Genomic DNA, 20937 nt, shown 5'->3' with positions numbered 1-20937 from the left:
TTGGTTAGTATGTTCAAATAAATTCAGTGCATTATTAATTAACCAAATAGTATGTATATATGTATATTGATAAAGATTAATGAATAAATAATAAATTTTACACTGAGTTACACTGTTAAATATTCTACTAAGGGTACTACAAGCATCTACGAAGCCAAAAGAAAATAAATATTTAAATCAAATGCTGTCACAAGTTGCTAATAAATAGAAACCGTCGTATTCTTGTGATCAAATGTAAAAAATAAAAATTAGTGAATCATGATTAATTAATTTTAATTATTGATAATAAAATAGAGTGGAGTAGTAATGAATAATTCATACAAGAGAGCATTTAAAGCGTTTCGTCATTACCTTATTTTTTGTCACAGTCGGCTGAAAGTAAAGTAATTCTAAGTCATGTACGTTAAATATGTCCATTCAATTTCTAGGCTTTCTATTTACTGTGTTATTATTGATGATAACATGTTATCATGATGTAGAGGTTTATTTTACAATAATTCTAGCTTTGAGATGGATTTAATTTACCTCTTTAGTTTCTTTCTCTCCTATTGTTGATCGACCTGGTTGATAATCTTCGATACGTCCTGGTTGATTTCGATAAACTTCTGCGGTTGTCTTCACAACTGTGTTTCTACAAATAAAATTTATTTGAGTTTAAACGTAAATAGAATAATGGGAGAGCCTAGAGCAAGATGGACATCCTCGGGGAATAATGGATTTATAGAAGTATATGAATTTGTTTTCAATTTATACAACAGAGAAATGGCAAAAATATTCTGCAGTTTATGTTACTTTGAAATGGCTGTGACTTTGTGAAAAAATTTTTGAAGTTGAAATGAAGAAAAAAATTTTTAATATTCCACTTTGTTTCTTAAGGACATCATGTTATCTAATTCGAGTGTGGTTGTCTAGTTTATATTTTCTTTTACTTTTCATCGTCATTTCATAATTTTTTTGCCAGGTTAATTTTTCACCTTAGCAAAAAGTGGGGTTTTTTTCAAACACTTTTAACTCTTTAGCAAATCACTGTACAAAAATTGTTTGAACTTTATTAAAAAGCTTGAGATTTTCTTTTGAAATATTTCACTGAGCTTTTTATGTGAACAAAGCTCTTGTTTGTAAATAATATCACAGTTACATAATTTTAATTTTTTTTTTTTAATATCCTGTTGCTTTGTACGAAATAAAATCACTGTGGTACTTGTGTTCAAATAATTACAACTATGTTAAATAATAGAATCAAATTACTCAGATTGTTCATTTTTTTTTTTAAACTTTTATAACTGAAAGTAAAGAATAATTGAAAAAAACATTCTGGCCATTTTAACTCATATTCCAACAAGGAATTCTGTGCTTCAATAACTTGTATGAATTTTTCACATAGATTCAGCCTTTTACCAAGTGAATTTGTTTTTGAAATAATTTTGAAACCTGGATCAGCTATTTTGAAATTTTTTTTTTAAGTAAAAATATTTAACTTCTATAATTTTCTATGAATAATCCATATTCCCCTATGAGATTCTCTCGTCCAAAGCAATCCTACAATAATAGAGAAAAATTTTTACTAACATAAAGCTTGCATTATGCTAAAAGAAATTTCAAATAATAAAAAAAGACTTTTATGCTGAAAGATTCTTTCTACAAAATAAAATAATTATTTTTTATCTTCTAGAATAAATAATTCAATAAAATACTATTCATGTGGAAATAATAAAAAATCATTTACTTTCTTGGTATCGTCGAGATGGCAGAGTCATTTTCTTTGTTTCTTTGGCGTCGACGGGAATCCAGTGTGGCTGATTTATCGATACAAGTGCGCGGCTGATCCGGCTCACTAAGGTACCCACTATTTCCGTGCCCGTATCTGTTTCCTGAAAATTCAATATAAAATTAATCACACAGTAAAGTGATAAATAATTTACATAATTCTGATAATACTATTTATTTTTTATTATTTCTGTATAATTTATTTTAATGAAAATTTATATTATTCAATTACTATACTGTCAAAATGATTAATATTTCATCAATCATTGAATTACCGCTGTGAAACATTAAAAAGCAGGATTATTTAATGGGCGAGGTAATTTATAATACACCCTCGTATTACTCAAACTGTTCAGAGCTAATGTTTTCCCGTCAGCGCAAACTTTTCACGCCAGTTATTTTACTGAAAAGATGCTGTGTAATATTTAATCTCCGAAAAATGGTTAAATATAAGGTTTTCAGATTATTAATTACACCTTCATATAATAATAATATTTTTTGTTTTTAATCAAATAAGAAGAAGCATTGAAAGTTATAGCAAGATTTTTTATTACTAGATTGTTTATTATAAAAAACACTTAATAAATATATTAATACTATGATTAATTCTACTACTAATACTATTAATAATTCATTAACAGCTGTAGAAAAATGTTATAAATATTCTTTCCAAACAACTTGGTTTATGTTGCGCAGGTGTTACACTTATAAATTATCACTCCGATTATCAAAACATATTAAATATGAATTCATACACCCTCATACATGTAAAGTAGCATCCATTTTCATATTAACTATCTGCTAATCAAAGCTGTATGCTAATTGAAGCTGGAGTTAGGCATCATTAATATTAGTAGAATATTACTAGCTCTAGTAAACGATTAAATTGTCATATTCAAAAGTTTCATAGTTGCAAATATATTCACCTCTGCATGATTTGTATCGAATAGTGACATAATCATCTGTAAAATAATATTCAATTTATTGATAGGAATGACTATATAATTTTCATTTTATTTTAAATGCTGTCTTATTTCATGGATTTATTTTGTTTGTACAACTAACCATTTTTACGTGAACGATGAAGTGAATCGTACATTTGTTTATACCACTTTGCTTGATTAACATCTTTCACTTCCTGCAATTGAAATATTTTTCTCATTGACTTTCCATAATCAAGTCGTCTATATTTTAGTAGACGACTTTTACGAGCTTGAAGAAATCAATGACTTACCGATCTAAGACTGACGGGCATTCCGTTTTTAGTGATTGGTCCAATACCCTCGATTTTTCGAGGACCCTGATCAGCCATTTTCTTCGATGAATCGCTTTCTATTTTTGGCTTGCTTTCGTATTCTCTTCTCACCGTATGAACTAATCAATTCACGAAAATTTCTTTCAACCGTTCACTCTTATTATGTTCAGCGTGTAAAATTTATTTTAATTACCTCTTAAACTTACTTGTTAATAAATAGCAACAAACTTTTTTGATAAATATAGCTGAAGGTAGTTTAAAATGAATAAAGTACCTTCGTTAAAAAATTTTGCAGTTTTAAACCAGGATAAATTTTGAATTTTTTTTCGCAAGCTTACCAACAGTAATAATTTTCAAACTTTTTTATTAATAAATGAAGGTATTAATACTCCAGTAAAAAAAATTGACGATATTTTTTTTAGAAAAAAATTAATTAAAGTTACTGTATCTTCCATTTCTAAAATTGTTTTGTTGATTTATACTAATTAAACAAAAAGATCACTTTTAACTTACTGAATAAAACAAAAGTAAAAAAAAAAATAGGTAAACTCATGTAATCAAATAAAATCTAACTTTCTTTACATTTTATGCTTTTGCAAAAAATCTAAATAGTGGGATTATTTTATTTTAACTTTTGTTAAAACATGATCTTTTAAACGTAACGTCGTAAAATATTTTTAACTTTTAACTAATATTATTGAATGAATTTTTAAAACCTTTCTTACACCGTCAACACGAATGTTGAGTATTTTTGTTATTTTTTCTAACGAAATAAAAAATACAATGAAACTTACTAATTTCGTCAGCACTAATAGTTGTAGAGTCTAGACTTTTCTGTGAATTGATGCTTTCATTTAGGTAAGCAGCTCCTTTTGGTAATTGACCCTCTGCAAGTAGATAATTACAAAAATGTGAAATAAATAAAAGACAAGAATAGTGTATGATGGATTATGCTGCCACACTAGTATTTATAAATTAAATAAGATATATTAAGATTTTTTGTAACTCACCTCTTGCTTTTTGTAGAAGAGTTATTGTAGGATTTTGCGCACGAGGGAGTCGTGGTGTAGAGGCAAGAGTGTTCAACCCTTGGGACGGTACAGAATGAGAGTTTACGATCCGCGTGCTTATATTGTGAGTGATGTCAGAAGATGTCTCGTTTTTCTTCTCCTCTCCTTGTTCACTTTTCCACGGTGGCGATGGTACTTCGTTTTTCGTCGACTGGAGTAGGAAAAATACTTGATGAAAATGCAATTCAATAAAAATATTTCCAATGATAGCTAATATATTAAATTTCGAATGTGACACGAAACGTAAATGTCTTTCTACGAGAAAATTGTCAATATGAGTTAGATAATACAACTTCAATCTATAACACTTAATAATTAACATTGTTAAGATTTTGACGGTAACATTTTCAATTACTTATTTTTAATAAATATTTCCGAGGATTTCATTAAACTGTGAAATAAAATTTTTTCCAATTGATGGAGCTTTTTAATCGGGTTTAATTAAATACTCTCAAATGGATAGAATTTTATCAATATTTTTAATAGACGAACTAATTAATAAGTTAATCAGTTTAAAAATTTTTCATATTTTCAACGAGATAAAGTCGCTACCTTCAATGGGATGTAAATTTAATAATGTATTTAAACTTGTTGAAAAAGTTAAGCCGATTTGTTTCTTCTTTTTTAAAAATTCAGAAAGGTCTTAAAAAATTAATCATGTTTTAACTACAGATACGTTTAATTGAGATAATTATTTTTTGTTCATCAAAAATGTTAACTTAATCTTTTTAAAGGGCTTGACCGTATGAATAATAGTAGTATATGATTTGTATTTAAATAAAAGTACAAGAAAAAGAATAAGTTGATTCTTTTCAATGAACTTATCAAAAAACATTTATCATTTATTCAACTTTTAAAACTTTGATTATCTCATTCGTGGAATTTTTCACACCATGAGATCTTATGTTTTATCTTAATTTTAAATATTAATTACATTTTAATTAAAAAGTTGGATCTATTTTAAAATTTTTTACTGCATATTATCTTTATATTTAAATCTTAGTTTTCACTGAATGATTAAACTTCTTCTCAAAGTAATAATTAACGATTTAAAGTCTCTATTAATAAATAAAGAATTTGTTCCAAGTTGTATATAGATTTTAAAATTTATTTTTCGTTTGAAATAAATGGTCACCTCAGGATTTTTTCTCCTTAAAATTGGACTTTCGAATGAGACTGGACGAAATTCCTTTCGTTCGGCAACAGGACTTGCTCCTGCACTGGAAGGCGTCCAAACCGGTGGAATACCAGCATCCTTCTCCGTATTCTTGCCTCGCTCTGGACTCGGTTGCTTTGGTGGAGGCGGAGGCTCACTGCCTGGTGACCAAACACCTGTCGACATAACAAATCGATCTCGTAAATCAACTTTTTATTTTAAACCTCTCGGGGAATCCGCCCTGCGTGGAAATTTAGTAGTGTAATATCGAGAAACAAATATCATACCGTATGCTCAAACTTCAATTCGAAACAAAAAAAATTTTTTTTTTTTTACATAAACTAAATTATTCGCTCGTGCAGGCTTTATACAAAAGTTCACTCATAATTATTCCATGTCACACGGATGCAAAACACTGTCTACAAAATTAATGATAAAGCACTTTACAATTATACAGTTGAGACAATTTTTGTAGTGTGTAATACAAGTCATTTTTCAGCTGAAAAAATTCTCGTTGAAGATAATTGTCTGAAAATATAAGTAGTTAAATTTATAAATGATATTATTACAGAATAAAATTTATTAGACTGCTTAGGTGCGAAAAAATACGAGGGCGATTTATTTGAGAATTTCATTTTCGTAAAATAACTTTGAAGGGTCATTGTACCCCTGACCGTCAAATAATAAATGCTGTCGGGGAAGCTTGTGCCAGAAGTTTGATGCCTGAGATGAGAGACTTTGAAAGCCAGAAAGTTTGCCGAATGAAGTAAGAGAATAGAGATGAAGAGAGATAAAAAGCTGAAATAGAGCAAGATCAAAATGGTAAGACGGGTTGGTAGTAAGAGGAAGTCAAAATGATGCTAATCCGGGTAAGCGGAGGTGTATTACATAAAAGGCCCATCTTTTCTGGCAGTTTCTCTCTGCTGGTTACGTCTGCAAGTTGATGCTAAGAAAACGAATAAATTTGTCGGCAGTGTGCCTAAATGAATTAATACACTTTCGCTTATTCTAATTTAATGACGGAATTATTTTGTAGTGATTTGACAGATGTTATTACTTCATTTATTTTCACTTTATTGTATGAATATTTTTGAATTAATTCATCATCTAGATAATTATTCAACCTAAAATACCATCTTTCATGAATAATTTTTATTGCAAGCCACAACACAAATTGTATAATTTTTTATGCTGATAAAAAATTATTTGACTATTGAAGTTGACGTTTTTTTTTTCTTGAAACACGAAAAAAATTTGCATCAATAATATTTTTCATCGAGTCATCAGTTATGTTCAATCAAGCTATGAAATATTAATTGAATTACATACAGTTTCAATCATCAGTAACATATAACCACCAGTTAATACACATTTTAGTGGCGCATACAATAGCCAGATTAATTATTGAAATTTCGATTTACTGTCTGAATCAAATTTTAAACGGAAAAATAAAATTTTCCATTGAACTCAATTAACATTTAAACACACAATTATAAAACAATTCATGCTGTTAACGGAAAAATTGACGCGGTTTACCTGGTTTTACCGACGAGGCCTTAAATTTGGGAGCGAGCATATTTTCTGGAAGAATGAAAGAAGTATTTAGATGAAATGACAGCTATGATGATTAGTAAAGGATTATTCATTCCACTAAATAGAATGATAGATTCTTTAATATGCATGAACGATAAAAGCAAGAGAAAATGAAAGATTTATAACAGAAGGAATGATCAGAAGCTCTTGAGAACTGGATAATGAAACATAAAATGCGCATCTGTTCCATTTAAGGCCAACACAGTTGGCAATTTCTATAAGAGTCAGTACGTCGTAGCAGTTTGTATGAAAGTTTGAGAGACGTGCTGATGTTTGCCTATTGATAAAGTTTTAGATTGCTTGCCAAGAGTTTACACTGTAAACCTTATGCAGTTAACTTGGCTACTAAATGTTGTATCGATTGTTCGCACCAGGACAACATGATGCCGTGAAACTTTTTACGATACAGCAGTATTTAAGGTTTCGAAAATTTATAGACACGAGAATCGAACCGTAATGAAAAAGAGTCTAGACAGGTTTCCTATCGGATGCAATGAATCCGTTAGCTATTATCAAAGTTTCTTTTGTAGGAAACGATTCAATGTTGCTGGTGAGCTCCAATGCCAAAGCCTACGCCCGAAGGAACTGCCACGAGTCATGAATATATAAACGTGCTTGATGAGCTTTTAGAATACGTCCCGGACTAGTGTTTGGTCCACGGAGATTAGACGAGCTTAGTTTCTTGCTCCTCACTATACACAGTGTCGTCATGCTAATGTCCTTTGTTTTTGCTAAGCCATTGCTAGTTTATCTAAAGAACCAACGAATCTGCAAGTTCAATTATATTCAACAAGCACATTCAGCTCAACATGTATACTTGTTTTTTATCCCATTAGTTACACAAACGAGAATAGACTTTTTCACAATAATTCCCCATCAAATTCAAGGCCATTTACATTTGCTATCGTTATTCTTGGATCTACTCCAATCATTATGCCACTACTACGTTTTCTCTGTAATGCTGTTAAATAATTACAAGCCCTGGTGTTCTATTTGAACATAAACCATATTTTGATACAGCACGTATTTATAGACGAGATTTAAATTAAGCTTCTATGAATAACTTGAAAAATGTCGTTATTGAGAATATACCGGAGCATATTATAACTTCCGGTCTGACTTGAAAATCACATCTTAGGGACCACTGTGTGTCGCCGTATATATTCCCAGTAATGCGATCGGCTTACGTAACGACAAAATTAGGAAATAGATGCTAGTCCATGGATTACACAATTCTGATGAAATTTTTACGAGACTTTTTAGTATATTTTTATTAATTATAATTAGCTTTATCTTGAGACATAAATCTTTCATTCAATTAAACTCTTCTTTTTCCAAGTTAAATATTGAACTATCCTCGTATCTCTAATGTGCTCAAAGATGTTAAATTACTTTTGAAAGAAAACTTTTTATCGGATAGAGGATGATGATCGCGCGCTATATCGCAAAGTTGCGGTCACTTTCAAGAACTTCACTGAGACAACCTGTTGGATCTCTCTGAAGTCTATTTCTACGCCAACGATCTTGTGCACTTGACTGACTCTATTTTATGCGATTTATCAACTAAGTATTAACAATCACACTCACTTTTTTCTAACATTGTTTCTTTCAACTACTGTCAATTCCAGTCTATGTTGAATTACTTTATTTGTTTTTACTTTTTGATTGATTTATTTATTATAAAGTGAATTGTTAACTAGGTTTTCGTTTGTTATTTACAATTTATGTACGAAAATTTTCACTTGAGTTTACTTTTGAATGAATCTAAGAGCATCGACAAACGAAACGAGAGGTAGAGTAAGACTGAAGCGTTGCGACGCCTAGAAGTTCTTGCAATCGCGCCAACGACGATGTTGACTTGGTGTGTATATTACGTCGACGTCAGCGAAAGCAGCCTTACCAATAGCAAAAGCACGACATCCGTTTCTGTGCCTCTGGAGATCAAACAAATTGAACGGTTCGCTATTTTCCGATTGCTCCGACTTTAAAAGTAAATAAATAATCAGTCCATATTATCATTTATTATTTTTACGCTTCCATCACTCTTAGATATGCTAAAATATTTTTTCTCTCTTCAAATATTGCCCGTTGACGTTTTTAGTATGCTACTTTTTGTTTACCCCTTAAATTCGTGCTTTCAGTTCATCATACTTTTAAAGACTTCAATTTACAACGACAGCATGAATGATAATAAGCAATTTCATTGCCTAAAATACTTCTTTTAAGAAAATTACTAAGGTATCCTAGAAAAAAATATTTTATGATTAATAATTCTGAAATATTTTAATTGATTTTTTTTTAATAAATATTTTTTTTACAATAAATAAAGTATATTAAAAGTATTCTCACACAGAAAAAGTTTTATAAGAATTTCTACTAGTCAATTTAGAGTAAAATTTACTAGCAGAAACAATTAAAAATTACTAGTTTTTTTTAGTAAAAATTACCAAAAAATAGTAAAAAGTCTTACGTTGGTTTGTAAAAATTTCTAGAAAAAAATTTCGAAATTTACTTCTTATTTAATATATCTGAAATTAAATTCTGTAAATTTCTGAATTAATAAATTCTTTTTTATAAATTTTTATCAACCAACATAAGACTTTTTGCTAAATTTTTAGCTATTTTTGTTAAAAAAAAAACTTGTAAATTTTACTCTAAATTGACTAGTAAATGTTTCTATAAAATATTTTCCGTTTTCTCTAAAAATGAAACAGTGAAAAAAATGGCATACACTGCAAAATCAGTGAATATTCATTGATTTGGCAGTGTAACTTAAACCACTGATGGAATCAGTTGTATTGTTTTCACTGATTTATTTTTACTGTTTCATTTTTAGAGAGTGCAGTAGTATAAAGGCAAATAAATAAACTATATTTTAAAATAATCCACATTTTATCTTTGGCATTTGAGAAAGAACAATTGTTATTAATTTCCGTTAATTGCTATAAATTTTAAGTTCCAAGGAAAATTTCAAGGATTTTCATCAGTATACATTTTCTGTCATGTTAAAAAAAATTTATTTTCTACTTCTCAAAGTGCATAGAATACGAACAAGTTGTAGATTCGAAGTGCATCATTTTTTCAGTTCACACTAAACACGTGTCTTATTGTGACCTCAATTGCGATTCTTCACGTACTGTCGAAGGTACATTGAGATAACAACGTTTACTTTTAGAACGAAAAAGTTCGATGGAATGATGTTAAATCGAATTTCTAGACGGAAGGAAATGCTTGGGGATGAAATAAGCTAAAAGAACACTGGACAGGATGGTAAAATATTTCTCCAAGTGTAGTATAAAGAAAAGGGAACGTCAGGAGACGCCGCAGATTCGCCGAATTGAGTTTTTTATTGGATTTCCGTTTCAGAAGTCGAGTGTATTTTCCGGTGACGTTCTTCGTAGGATGGTGAATGAAATTGCATCGTTCTCAACAGCACACAGCACTCCCCTTCGACAAGAGTTATAGTTTTATTGCGATATTATAGTTTTTTAAAGTTCAAACGTCAACTTTTTATTACGTATAATCAATTTTTATTTACAATCATCTCTTCTCTATGCACTTGATAAAAATGAAATATATATTTATGAAAATTGTTCAAAATCCATTACTTTTTCCCCGCATAAAACAATAGAGTTGAGCAAACAAAGAAAAAAGTAAATAATGTTCTGTTTCTTATAAAGTATTTTATATTTGTTTTGCGATCTATAAGTATAAGAAAAATATTTTCACTGCTCTTATTGAAATCTTTTATTTAAAAAATTTTCAACTTTCACTTCGTTAAACTATCCGATACTTTTTTATTTTTCGTCAATTATTTTTCCTTTTTTTACCATGCGTGATTTTTATTTTTGAAGTCAATACGTCGTTAAAAAAAATGCCGCTTGTGATAGTGATGAGCAGCTATTTAAAAGTTATTTAGGTTCAAATTGGTGAAAATAACGAGCTGAATATTTTTATCGACACTAACGTGTTAACGATGACCTGTGATGGAAGTTAACGAGAGCGAGGATAAATGTAAAATGGTCACGTTGAAATTTATTGAGGAAAACTGCATTGAGAATGTTCCTGTTGATTGTGAACAATAATCATTTCACCATACTTTTTCGCCAATTCTATATGCATATATTACTTATACAAAAGTAAATAATGTGCTCGTTAAATAAATAAGTGAGTAAATTTACTGATTTAATGATTTAAATAAATTCTAGACTGTTTGTTTTATTTGTTAATATACTATCGTATAAATAATGGCTATACAATGGTTATCCAATAAAAAAAAAAAATGCCAATATATAAACGCACCTTGGTTAAGCAGAAAACCTTGGGAGATTTTCAAAGCCGTGTCGATCTCGTGCAGCAAATCGGCCTCATTCGTTTTCTCTCCAGTTGCAATGCCATACCCTTCAACCAAAAAGCATGCCCAAGTGCCGAAGACTAAGAGTAGCATTGAAAGAAAAAAAAGGAGAACAAAAGAGGAAAAGAAAAAAAGAAACGTAGCTATTTCGATAGTAAAAGCAGAGTGGAGTTAACAGAGAATACAAAAAATATACACGAGAATTTTTAATAATGTTGATAAGAAATGAAATGCATTGATTATGTACCAAGATTGAGAGACTTGTGAATAACTAACTTGTAGCTATTTACGTTATTTCATTATGGTACTAAAGACGAGCAAAAGTTTTAATGTATTCTGACTTCGATAATATATTAAGTTAGAAGAAGGGTGTGATCGTGCAACAGTGAAATAGTTTTTGTTCGCGAAATCTTGTCTCTATGTTCAATCGTAGAGGCTCGGAAATAGACGAAAACTTAGACGATGGTACTGATGTAAACCGGGATACGAAGTTCAGAGTCCAGAGCCAGTGGCCTATTTCTCCTGTACACTCTACTCGCTCTAAATATAGAGAGAAGTGTATGAGCATGAATCAGCACGACGCCCGAGAACCTCTGTGCTCTTCTATTTTATTTACTGTGATTCTACTAACGTGTCGTGAAAAATAAACTCAACTGTAGATTTGTTAATGACGTAATGATTCGCGGGCGGTTGGCTGATTAGCATTGGCTTGCCTTTTTAATTGATCAATAGTTTTTTTTTCAACCAATTAAAAAAAAAAAAGAAAACAACTACGATAAAATTTCTGCACAAAAAAATTTGTAAAACATTGGTTGTTCTGAATTGATTTTAGTAGATAAAAGCAACACAAACGTCAAAAAATGGGTTAGTGGTTGTTAGCAATAACTATTGAAGATTCGACTTTAAAATTGGTCTATAACACTCTTGAAGCATACTCCAATTTTCAACAGCAATCGAACATGACGAGCACGAAGCCAATCTTCCTACTTCCATGTAAATGACTCACCATCTCCAATATCAGTTGCTGCTAGCACTAGAAATTCCTGAAGATGTTTAGGCAATTGTCTTGCATCTTTGATTTCCTTGCCATCAATAAGACACTTGACTCTTTCTTCATGAGATTCACTTTTAGTTATATTTGTTTCAGTTTCAGTTACAATTGTTTCTGTATTTTTTTCTACCACTTCAGTTTCACTATCATCTAAATTAATCCCAAATCTATTCATTCTATTTTTCGCTTTCTCTATAAATTCTTTCTCAATGGGATTCATACTTGAATTTGAATTTTTTCCACTGGACTTATTTAAATCAACGTGAGAGCTGATCTTTATCACTTTTTGATGCTTTCGTTCTTCACGTTCTAAGACTTTATCAATATATTCGTCATACATTTTACATCGAAATACTTCATCACTCATGGGAAAAATTGAAATTGACTTTGGTCGTTTCTTCATTTTATTATCATGAAACTTTTGTGGTGTATCTTGCATCTTTTCCGGGAATGCTCCATCTTCAAAGAACCTTTTCCACTCAAGTCCAACCTCACCATCAGTATTTTCCTTCCTCGAACTCATTTGATTCACTTCTTTATTTTCAAATACTCGAATCGACTTTTCAATTTGTCGTCCATCTTCTTCAACCACACTTGTCTTCTTCTCTTGATGTCCTTCCTTTTTAAAGTACTTGATATGATCCCCATCCTCAAGTCTTGACTCTTCATGCCAGATTTCTCGACTATCATCATCATTTTCTGACACACTACTGTGATTTTTATTCTCATTCAGGACTATTTCCGCCTTAACCTGATCGTGAAATTCTTTAAAGGCTTTTTCTTCCTCTTCTTCGGCCAAGATGACCTCTTTTAGTTGATCCTCAAGACGCTCAATATACTCCAACTGTCTATCAAAAATTTCTGGTGGTAGTGAGTGCCTTCTTTGCACGTCAATTTGGTCCTTAACATCTTTCCCTTGCACCTTAAGTCTCTTTAGGTTCTCGACAATCTCCTTTGCTGTTACTTGCTTGAGCGCTTCAGGATTACCATAACCTCGTGGTTCAAGATAATTTTTTGGTGGTGCTTTATCAAAGATACTAGTATTATCAATACACGAGCGGTCTACGGTAACAGATCGTCGACATCTTGGTGGAGTCTCAGGTTTATCATTAATCAAAGCTGGATTCACGTGTCGTGAATCGATACTACCACGAAGAGGTTGCGGTCTCCATTTACGTTGCTCAGGTGTGCTTGACGACTTGTCGATTATCGCGCTCTTCTGAGTAATTGGAGTCTTGTTCAGTGGTGTAGCATTTTGTCGTTCATTCGGACACTCTGGTGATTGTATAATAAGAGCACTGTTAATACGATGACTAGTATCATTCAGTCCGCGTCCACTCGATCCACTTCTGTCGTTGAAAATACATTTGTTCGTGGCTTTGTTATCTGTCATCAAAGTATCCGGATGTTTTATTGGACTGAGAGGATTATTCTGGTGAACTTCATTTCCGTATCTACGTCGTTCCGTTGACAAATGACTTGAAGAAATTTTTTCACATTTAGAATAGCCAGCTGAAGGAGACTCACTTCTTGCTAGAGTTAACCAGTCTGCAAGTCGTGTAGTTTTTAAACGATCTTGTCTAACATTTTTATGAGTTTCCGTGACTTTAGGTAGTGAGTCGTCGGCAGCTATGGGATTTTCTTTTATGATCTCCAAGAGTCGGTTGGACGACGATGCCGACGACGTCGCAGTAACTCGATTAGATTGGTTCCATTCGTTCCGCTCACTTTTCTCCAAATCCTGGGATTCCTTGGTCGAGTTAACTTCCACACGGTACTTGGGTACCTTGATCTCACATCGACCATCTACTCCTACTTGTTCATGATAGCTACGGCGGTTGAGAAACTTTTTGTGAAGATCAAGAAGCTTGTCCGCGCTCGTGCGTACACAGTTCTCTTGCTGCTGTGAGGGTGAGAAACAAACGAGCAGCTGCGGATCTTGGTTCGTTGGTACGCCCATCCAACTTTTTGGACGCTTCTTCATCATCTCGTTGCTAGAATTTACCTCCTCTTCGCTTGTACTTTGAAAATTTTCCAGCGTCTTTTGAATCGTCTTTAAGTTCTGGAAAATATTGAATTTCGGAAGAGTTATCTCTCTGATTATTTGAGCACCATAAGGCATTGACAGGATTTTCTTGATGCAAAGGTCCTTCAGTAAACTAGGTTTGATGTCGGAATTTTTTTTCTCTATTCCAACCAAGTCATTTTCATTCAACGGCACATAGTAAAGCTCTTCGACGGGTGAATATGGAATTGGTTGTGGCGAGGAAGACGTTTCAGAAATATTATTTAAATTCTCCGATAGTTTAAGCTTTAGTTTTGGTAAACTTTCCTCGTCTGCTACATCAGCTTCAACCAAATCTATGTCACAGGTGTCTTCAGGCACATATCTAACGGTGCTTGGCGATGCAGCACTACTAGAAGACTCTTGTCCTCTCTCATCAATATTTTTTAATGAAAAATCAGTACTTACACTCTCGACAGAATTTTTACATCTCTCTAAATTATCAGCGACCTCTTGTGATTCATTCAACTCACTCTCATTGTTATTTTTTACTTTTACTTCACGATCCAATGATACATTTATTATTTTCTCTTCATGACATTTGTCTATTTTTTGCTCCACCGTCTCCAAAAATTTTTCATGACATAAATTATTGTCTATATATTTTTCTTGCAATTTTTCGATATTCTCAGATTCGACTACTTTTAAAACTTCACTACTACCAAGCTCTCGACGCTCAGGAAATTCTTTGATCTCATTCTCGACCTTGAAGGACGGATTCTTTGGATTTTGTTCATACTTTTTTTTGTAAGCACATTCAAGCTTTCGCGTCTCAAGTAGGCTCTTTCCTATCACCTTCTGCTTCTCTGCTACCACTTTGGGAACTTGGAAGGGTCGCGAACTTTCGACCTCGTCTTGATTCTTTGTCTCACGTCGATATTCAACAGTAGTCGCGGCAGCACTCTTCAGTGACGATGATAGCTCACGCGGTGACTCGCACGCACTCAAGTGGCCGGCGTCTGAGATTTTCCACGACATCGTGGCACTTAAGTCAACATGATCATGCGCTATTTCAAGGCGAGATGTCTCGTCGACGTCGTCATTGCCAATTTTGTTAGATTCATCCGTGTTATTACATAAGTCTTGCGTGCCTCTTTTTATCGATTCTCTGTCACCTTCTTCTCTTTTCAGTTCAATCTCGTGCGTAATCCCCAAGTTTAAAGGAGTATCAGCGGTGTAATTTGAACTGGACAAGAAGCTTGGGAGGGATGGATTCTTCGGTTTATCCCCGGATTTGTCTTCTGCAAATTGATTAACTCGGTTGAATGGTGTGAGGCATGTATACTGAGATAAAGACGGTGGAGATGGGAGAGGAGGTGGAGAATCATCAACCTGAAGAGGCGTAGGGGGTCGTATAGGTTCAACTACATCTTTGTTGATGAAACTAGAAGACCTCCTGGGGGGCTCTGGTACTTGTCGTGCATTGTCTGCTAAATCCAATATTTTCTTTTCTTTACTCTTCAGCTCAAAACTCTCAAAGCTGTTGGATGAATAAAATTTTCCATTGTTCGAAATTAATTTCTTCTCAGTGTTGTTTGAAATTTCACCCTGCAATTTTGCATTCTCATTAACAAGGAAATTTTTTTCAGTCTCATGTAACACTTGTAAATCTTCACTTCTACTTGTACTAACTTCAATTGTTCTCTCCTTTTCATCCTTTTCTTCTTCTTCCTCTTCCTCCTCTCTTTCTTCTCGTCTTTCATTTAGGGATCGTTTTTCTCTTCTAAATTTAGCAATTTCTCCATTTATAAAATCACGAATATGTTGCTCTTCATCACCAGACAATCTCTCACTCTCCTCATGAATAATATCTAAAAACCTTTCACCAGCTGAAGAAAAATAATTATTTAAAATCGATTTACTTTTTGATTTACATTGAAGAATATTATCATTTGATTTCTCCTCATTCTCTCGAATATTTGGATTATTCAACAGGTTGTTTTCTTCAAAATCTTGTAAATCACGTCTTTCATCAATAAAAGTCAATGGTTTGCTCACATTTTTTTTGTCTAACAAAACCTCTCGACTTTGAAAGTTTTCATTTTTTACTATATCTTTAATTTTATCGTTTTTCACTTTAATCATGTTTTTTGTTCCACCTCCATCACCACACATTTTTATTAAACCATCTTCAATCATCTGGTCATTATTTTGCATAGTTATTTCATCATTAGACAGTTCATTAGAAGCTATTTCTACACTATTTTCCTCATTATTATCTTCTTCACAAATACTTTCTTCATTTCCTTCATCAACAGAGTTGTCGGTGGACGTTTCTTCAAGAATGGCATCTTTAATCTCATGCTCAGCTGATTCTCTTTCGTTGTCAACTTCAACAACAAGGCTCGGTTTACAGAACTCTGTAGTCTCTACATCGCTATCGGTGACCTCATGAATCTCCGGTCCGTCCTTATTTATTTTCTCACTAGCTGGCGAGAATCCCAGGGCAGTGGACTTGCCAAGGGTCTCGACCCTCAAAACAACATCAGTAGGCAATGGCTTAAGTGGCTCCACAGGCTCTGAAATTGTCACAATCGAATCGTGTTGGTGCTCTTGGTTGATTAATTTAGTCTGCAAGATACCTACACCAGTCATATGGCCAATACTTGCTGTAAGAGGTGATCCACTTACACTACTGATTTCACAAATTTTTACCTCACTATTTACCAACCGACGTTCCAACTTTTGCTTGTTTCTAGTTGATACATGGTTACCTGATATCGATCTGATTGTGGTACTTGACAACGGTTCGACCTCACTTGCCACCTTGACCGCATGACTGTTGACCTTTGCCTCTACTAAATTCCCTGCAACCTCCCTAATTGTTCGACTAATACTCTCATCGATCGATTCCACCTCTTTAGTGCTTTCATTTACTTTCTCGGCCTCAGGATCCTTAGTCACTGTCTCTAATAGTGGATGTTGATCACATTTAATCTCACAGCTGTCGTTATTTTTCTCGTTGGTATTGGGTTGTTGTGAGTAATCATCGGATCTCGTGTTAACCTGACGATACTTCACTCGTTTGTTTCGGTTACGTCGAGTTTTTCGTGCGCGTGAACTGTGTGGCATTGCGGACTTGTTCGTACAATCAAGGCTGTCGTTGGGATTTACGTGGAGCTGTAAACACTCTGTTGGAGCTTGACGGGCTTGACGTTGATTCTTTTACCAGTTGGCTGATTGGGTCGAGGAAGAAACTGCGGTTAGAAGCCCCTATTCCATTATGTATTAGTGCAGAATTTTGTTTAAAAAAATTGTTTTTTTTTTTGGCCGGATATTAAACTATAAAATGCAAATAGTACAATTATTTAGATAAATTGAAAAATAAATCCTTTTTTCTCCAATTCCATAGTAAATATAAATTAGAAATGACAAGCTTCATGTTATTCTGATCAGCACTTACCACTCGCGAATGTTTAAGATTACTATTTGTTACACAAATAAACAAAGGGAGAAAATGAATTTCACGAATAAATGAACGCACGATAAATCTCATGGAACAGCAAACCGATCTTTCGCGCAATTAATTTCCCCACGGTAAGAAACCGATCGAGTGCTAATTACCATGAAGTTCCGATAGTGAATGAAAAAGAAAACATAGCCAATGTGAGCATGCAACAAACAGCTCTCTTGTACACTGTAATTATGGTCAGACGGTTTTTTTTATATCTTTATACACATCTTGGAATTTTTTTTCTAATTTTACTTTCTGTAATAAAATCTCTACTCACTCTTAGTCGTTTCTTGATTCTGACTGCACTTCTCCGAGTATTCGCTAGTCTTTAGAGTCCCGTTTTGATTTGTAAAATCGTGCTCGCTTCTCGTGTCATCTGTAACAAGTCGAGTGTGAATTTATCATTGACTGATTAAGGTATATTGTAAAGACATTTATCTCTTGCACACTCTCGACGTCGAGAAACAATTGCTTTCAACTGAGAATACAACGATCGTTCATCGTGTATATAAATCATTTATCCATGGCCAACGTAGCGTGGAGTGAATGAGAGGCAGACGTCGAGATGCACAAAAGGGTATGAGCAAGTACTGTGGAAGATAGAAGAGATAGCAAGTGAAACTATGGGAGTGAGAGAAAGATTTGTTGCAAGTGTTGGAAAATAATTCTATGGAAATAACCCGTGTTCTTAGTCACGGATGTCTGTCTCTTCGACTCGATAACGGATTTACTATTGTGTTGACGTACCTAATGAGTACAAAGCTTTTTAAATGCACTTAAAAAGCATCATTACTCGATTTAATTACATTAAACTGCTGTTTTAAAAGCTATTTATCTTTCAAACAAATAAAATCACGCTAATGGAAATCATAAGAATTAAAGATTTAATTAGCAATGACAATTAAAAATAAATAGCATTTAATTTCAACATTGTTTCTTCTCTAATTTAATAACTTGTTGAAAAATAATTGACCTATCAAACTGTATAGAGAAAAATAATTATTTCAAACAACGAAAAAAAATTAATAAAAATTGTTTGGACTGAGGGCAATAATTAATTAATTCTGACCTGCGTAGAATTTTTAAAAAAGGTGATAAGAATACGATGTTAGAGATAAAATTCTAATTCCATGGTCTCTTAGAATACGAAGATAAAAAATAATCACTTGCGAAGTAGAGATTTATGGAAAAAGCGAAATGACAGAATGCAACCCGGGAACTCGTCTTGACTAGTAGCTCGGGTCGTAAGTACACTCAGAATGTGATGATGTCCACGCGGTGGATCGTATGGATCATTCCCCTTCCTCTCTTAAACAACACAAAGTTACAAAAGTGACTCTCGCTGTTGTATACTGATGAGAGTAACGAACACACCCGCGTTGAGAATTAACATGAGGGCACAGTTGTGCACACATAAACATTGAACGCGCCTTCCAACAAACGTTTGCAGACTCTGATGGAAAATGGGGATAGACGTTAGCATGACTCTTATGTATACGTTTGCGCGTCCCACTCTCAATGTTTAGTACTTGCATGAGCATGTATAGTGCCACTTCCGAGACGAACTTCCGTCCGTATAGCACAGCACAGTAGCACAATGTAAGCTCACTCAGTCTACACTTGATGTGTACTCTCCCCTTTGATTCTCTTCCCTGCTTTTGCACCATTCTATTCGCCCATATTTCATGACTTTTTCCCCTCATTTAGAGAACTCCATGCTTTATACGCACTTACTTCCGTAAAAAATTCGCCCATCGACATATTCCAACACTTTTATTGCATTACCTAGTGACACGCCAATTACTGAAAAAGCAACATCGCTTGACGCAAAGATGGTTTATCCAGCGGAAATAATGAACAAGGTGACTTTCAATTATTTTAATCTGTTGATTTTATTCATATTCTCATTTTAAACTTTTTTATGCCTCTTAGCTTCTTAGTATGATAAATTACCATCAAATAGACACACCTCAAAAATTCAAATTTTTTATCATTGAATTTGAAGACAATAAATAAATTGAGTTACAATTTTAAATGAAATCTTGAAAGTTGTGATTCAAATGTAACAACAAAAATGTTAATAAAAAAATTCCAAGCAAGATGAAGTATTCAAGAAATATTTCAAAAGTATATTAAAATGTCATTGTACTGTTAATTCTTTTGAAATGATGTTTATTATTTATAATAATAATAATAATAATAAAAATATCAAGTTTTCATGAGAAATGAATGGATACAGAATTTAATTACAGTTTAAATTATTATTAATATAAAAATTTTGTCAATTTTATTTCAGAAAGTTCTTGAATATATTGTTAAAACTAAATTCACATAGAGTTTTGTATGTAATGAGTTATTTGTAAAAAGAAAGAGTGTATAATTCATGTACGAAAGTAAAAAATGACGCTATTAATTTTCCAATAATTTTATTCATACATCATCTTATTCGAGAACCTTTCATTTTGCCTGGTGCTTTGTCTACTCATTTTAAAAAATAAAATGATTCAACCAATTTTTCATATTAATGTGATGCTGTTAACAATTTTATTCCATCAGGATTACTTTTGATCAATAAACAACAACATTCAAACTACTATAAATTAACCTACTTCACCCTAAACAAAACACGACAGAATAAAACAAGAAATACTTTTAAAATTGGCAACCTCTAAATCTGTAGGATTTCCAATTGTTGATACAATCCATAAAACCTACCTATCAACGCCGATTATCGTCTCTGTTACGTGAGTGTTTTTTTTATTTTTGTAGCTACGAGAGAATAGAGTTTAAACATTTGACAGATTATATTGACACAGTTCCGGAGTGTCTATCTCATGGTTGAGGGATTCTGCTAGCAAGTTTCAACTTTTGATTGAATTACGAGTGGATGGTCTTCATTAGAAGTAGCGGACGTTGCCATTGGCCTCATCTTGTCTTTCTCTCTCATTCTCTCTTAGCACAGTAGAAGACTGGTGCTGAGACTATTTAATTAGGTTTCGCCTCTCGAGACTGAGGTAAGGGCTGGATAATTTCCTCTGCGGCTGCATCTTCACTTAAACGTTATCCAGAACTCCAAGAATAAGAGATGCTTGGTAATTGATACTCTTTCCGTTGGAATTCTGATCAATAGATGAATCAATCATTAAAGTAAAGGTTGAGAAAAAAGAATTCA

At 32.8% G+C, this 20937-nt stretch overlaps 1 protein-coding gene across 1 annotated transcript in view; it reads right to left on the bottom strand.

Annotated features, from left to right (window-relative positions):
* The window catches only part of LOC118075047 (uncharacterized), a 114134-nt gene that overhangs the window by 20034 nt on the left and 73163 nt on the right, over positions 1-20937 (bottom strand). Inside the window, exons 6-17 of the mRNA XM_035096646.1 lie at positions 18043-18141; positions 12202-17460; positions 11144-11242; positions 6785-6829; positions 5228-5424; positions 4033-4243; positions 3817-3909; positions 3002-3141; positions 2833-2905; positions 2694-2729; positions 1727-1871; positions 526-631 (exon numbers count right to left, since the gene is read on the bottom strand). Coding sequence (XP_034952537.1) covers positions 526-631; positions 1727-1871; positions 2694-2729; positions 2833-2905; positions 3002-3141; positions 3817-3909; positions 4033-4243; positions 5228-5424; positions 6785-6829; positions 11144-11242; positions 12202-17460; positions 18043-18141 — 6503 coding nt within the window. The remainder of the gene's footprint in view (positions 1-525; positions 632-1726; positions 1872-2693; positions 2730-2832; positions 2906-3001; positions 3142-3816; positions 3910-4032; positions 4244-5227; positions 5425-6784; positions 6830-11143; positions 11243-12201; positions 17461-18042; positions 18142-20937) is intronic.

The sequence above is a fragment of the Chelonus insularis genome, unplaced genomic scaffold, assembly GCF_013357705.1.
Source record: "Chelonus insularis isolate UGA/USDA-ARS -01 unplaced genomic scaffold, ASM1335770v1 contig_144_pilon, whole genome shotgun sequence".
Lineage (NCBI taxonomy): Eukaryota > Metazoa > Arthropoda > Insecta > Hymenoptera > Braconidae > Chelonus > Chelonus insularis.
The sequence above is the reverse complement of the archived record's forward strand: the minus strand, read 5'-3'. Positions and strand labels throughout refer to the sequence as shown.